Source organism: Triticum aestivum, chromosome 3A (genome assembly GCF_018294505.1).
Source record: "Triticum aestivum cultivar Chinese Spring chromosome 3A, IWGSC CS RefSeq v2.1, whole genome shotgun sequence".
NCBI lineage: Eukaryota > Viridiplantae > Streptophyta > Magnoliopsida > Poales > Poaceae > Triticum > Triticum aestivum.
The window spans coordinates 632,659,359-632,661,819 of NC_057800.1; the positions used below are offsets into that span (position 1 = coordinate 632,659,359).

At 47.0% G+C, this 2,461-nt stretch overlaps 1 protein-coding gene across 2 annotated transcripts in view; it reads left to right on the forward strand.

Annotated features, from left to right (window-relative positions):
* Positions 1-290: 290 nt before the first annotated feature.
* LOC123062749 (protein NRT1/ PTR FAMILY 5.10) overlaps positions 291-2,461 on the forward strand; it is a 4,876-nt gene continuing 2,705 nt past the window's right edge. For both annotated transcript variants that reach the window (XM_044486398.1, XM_044486399.1), the window contains exons 1-2: positions 291-468; positions 555-775. In XM_044486398.1, the coding sequence (XP_044342333.1) occupies positions 354-468; positions 555-775 (336 nt within the window). In that variant the 5' untranslated portion in view covers positions 291-353. The remainder of the gene's footprint in view (positions 469-554; positions 776-2,461) is intronic.

Below are 2,461 nucleotides of genomic sequence, written 5' to 3' on the forward strand. Positions count from 1 at the left end.
GTTTGCCCGGCTCCGACGAGGGATGGGTGATGACGGTGGCGCAGCTTCAGCTCGCTCCAGTGATTGTAGCCGTCGCTAGGTGGTCTACGGACCTGGATGTAAATTTTACTCCTAATGTTCTTTGTACTACGTTGGCAATTGATGAAGATCGAAAGTTTTTTCAAAAAAAATCAGATCTTTTTTTAAAAAAGTGTCACTTAGTTCATGTGAGACATGTGGTAAGCAATTAAAACAATTCAAAAAAAAGTGTCACTTAGTTCTTTCTGCTGTATGGAAATTTAGGGAAAGATATTATCCATCAAAGCAACCGGACGACCTCGGCCAGTGGAGAGGAGGGGAACAGGTGGACGTCCATGGACGCCACGGCGGATCCCCTGCTGCCCCAGCCGGCAGCCGCCGTGGACCACCTCGGCCGCCCAGTCTCCCGCCTCACCTCCGGCCGGTGGCCCGCCGCGTTCTTCATCATCGGTACCGCGAAGCACCAGCAAGGCAATCAATCAGCCATGCCCTCCCAGCCTCGATCCTCTTTGACCCGCTTGCCGTCGGTATCGCAGGCGTGGAGATCTCGGAGCGGTTCGCCTACACCGGCATCTCAGGGAACCTCATCGCCTACCTCACCGGACCGCTAGGGCAGTCCACGGCGTCGGCCGCCGCGACCATCAACGCCTGGAACGGCGTCGCGCTCCTGCTGCCGCTGCTCGGCGTGGCCGCCGTCGCCGATTCCTGGCTCGGCCGTTACCGGACCGTAGTCTGCGCCTCTCTGCTCTACATCCTGGTATGTGTGCCATACTGATGTGCTCTGGTCTCACGTGGTCGCAGCGAGTAGCGTGCGGTCTGGATCATCCAGCTGCTGATTGAGGCCGAGCACCTGATACTTGGTACTTTTGGATGATTTAAAATCTGGAAAAGTTAAAGCTATAGTTGACATTGACTTTGCCAATTGTAAGTCGAACCTTTTTGCCGGTGCTAATTTGGCATACAGAATAGATATCGCAAAAAGAAACGTCTGGAGTTCTGGAATAGAGTACGTAGCCTGGTACAAGAATGGATCTCTTGGGACTCTACACTCCTTCAAAGAATTCGTGCGCAATCTCATAAAACATAGGAGCGCATTCTAGTGAGCGTGTTACTAAGAGTGATGGTCTTGTGGTCTGCTTCACAAACTAGCAAGAAGAAGAAGGCCTCCTAAAAAGCTGTTGTTGAACCAGCTTAGAAGATGTACAAAAAGTAATGAAGTGCAGGGCGAGTTTGGGTATGCAGAGTTGCGGGCTCATGATCAAGTGCAGATTATGCTGTAACAGTTCTCTAGCAAATCTTGTTTTTGGTGTATGGCCTTTATCTTTGCCTTGGATTCCCCAGTTATATAATAAGTGGCATTAAGAAGTCTCTCATGGCCTGGCTTCCATTTGTGTTGCTTTTTTCCTTACCTGCCATCATTGAGCCGGCCTGGTCTCTCTCAAGCCTGCACTTTATTGATCCAGCACTGTTTTTCCTGATCCCCAGCGTACGGTTTGGGTGGTTTAGTGCCTCCTCCTTTTCCCCCATGGCTAAATAAATAGCATTGGAATATCTTAGATTGGAACATTAGAGGTAAAAATTCCAGTGATAAATGGGTGCATATTTACAATAAAAGTTAGGAATCTGGTTGCTCCTTTTTTTTCACTCCATTATTTGCTTCCAGGAAACTAAGAAAGAGTTTATGGAACTAGAATTCCTTAGGAATTTTTGTCCTAGAAAATTTGCTTTGGCAACTAGACTGAGTTACGTATGCCAAGTCCAATACCATTCCCATCACTATATCTGGTGACAGGGTCCTTGCCATTCACTTACCTTGGCCTCTCCTTGAGCACCACCAAACCCAGGAAGGAGTTCTCTATGCCTCCTTAGTTGTGCTCACCATCTAAGCTATGGAAGTAAACTTCAAGTTGTGAACTCTGTGCTTTCATCTCTACTTATATTTCATCTCAGGTCCCTAAAAACTACCAATGGGTTATTGATGAGCTGGATAAGTACATGAGGCATTGCTTATGGAGGCATGAGGATCTCCCAAAGAAAAATCCACCTCTTGCTGCCTGGTATCTTGTTTGTAAGCCAAAGAGCCAAGGAGGGCTAGCTGTCCCGAACCCGAGGGTGCAAAATGGTTGTCTACTGATCAAACACCTTCACAAATTCATTAACAGAACGGCCTCCTCAAAAAAATGGATATTTAGAACATAATTGCAGACCTAAGGCAGATAATTCAGCTACCATTTGCCATGGAAATTATCATGTTGATCAGTTGGGCAATCTGGATTACTAACAACTTTATTTTCAACAGAATTTCACCAATCCTCTATAGATGCAGGTTCAAGTTCAAAGCAGAAATATCCCTGTTAGCACATAGAGCCAGGAAGAAATCCCTTTCAGGTCTTCAATCCTGGGTTGAAGCCTTTTGTAATCTGTGTTTTTAGAGGCCTTTGGA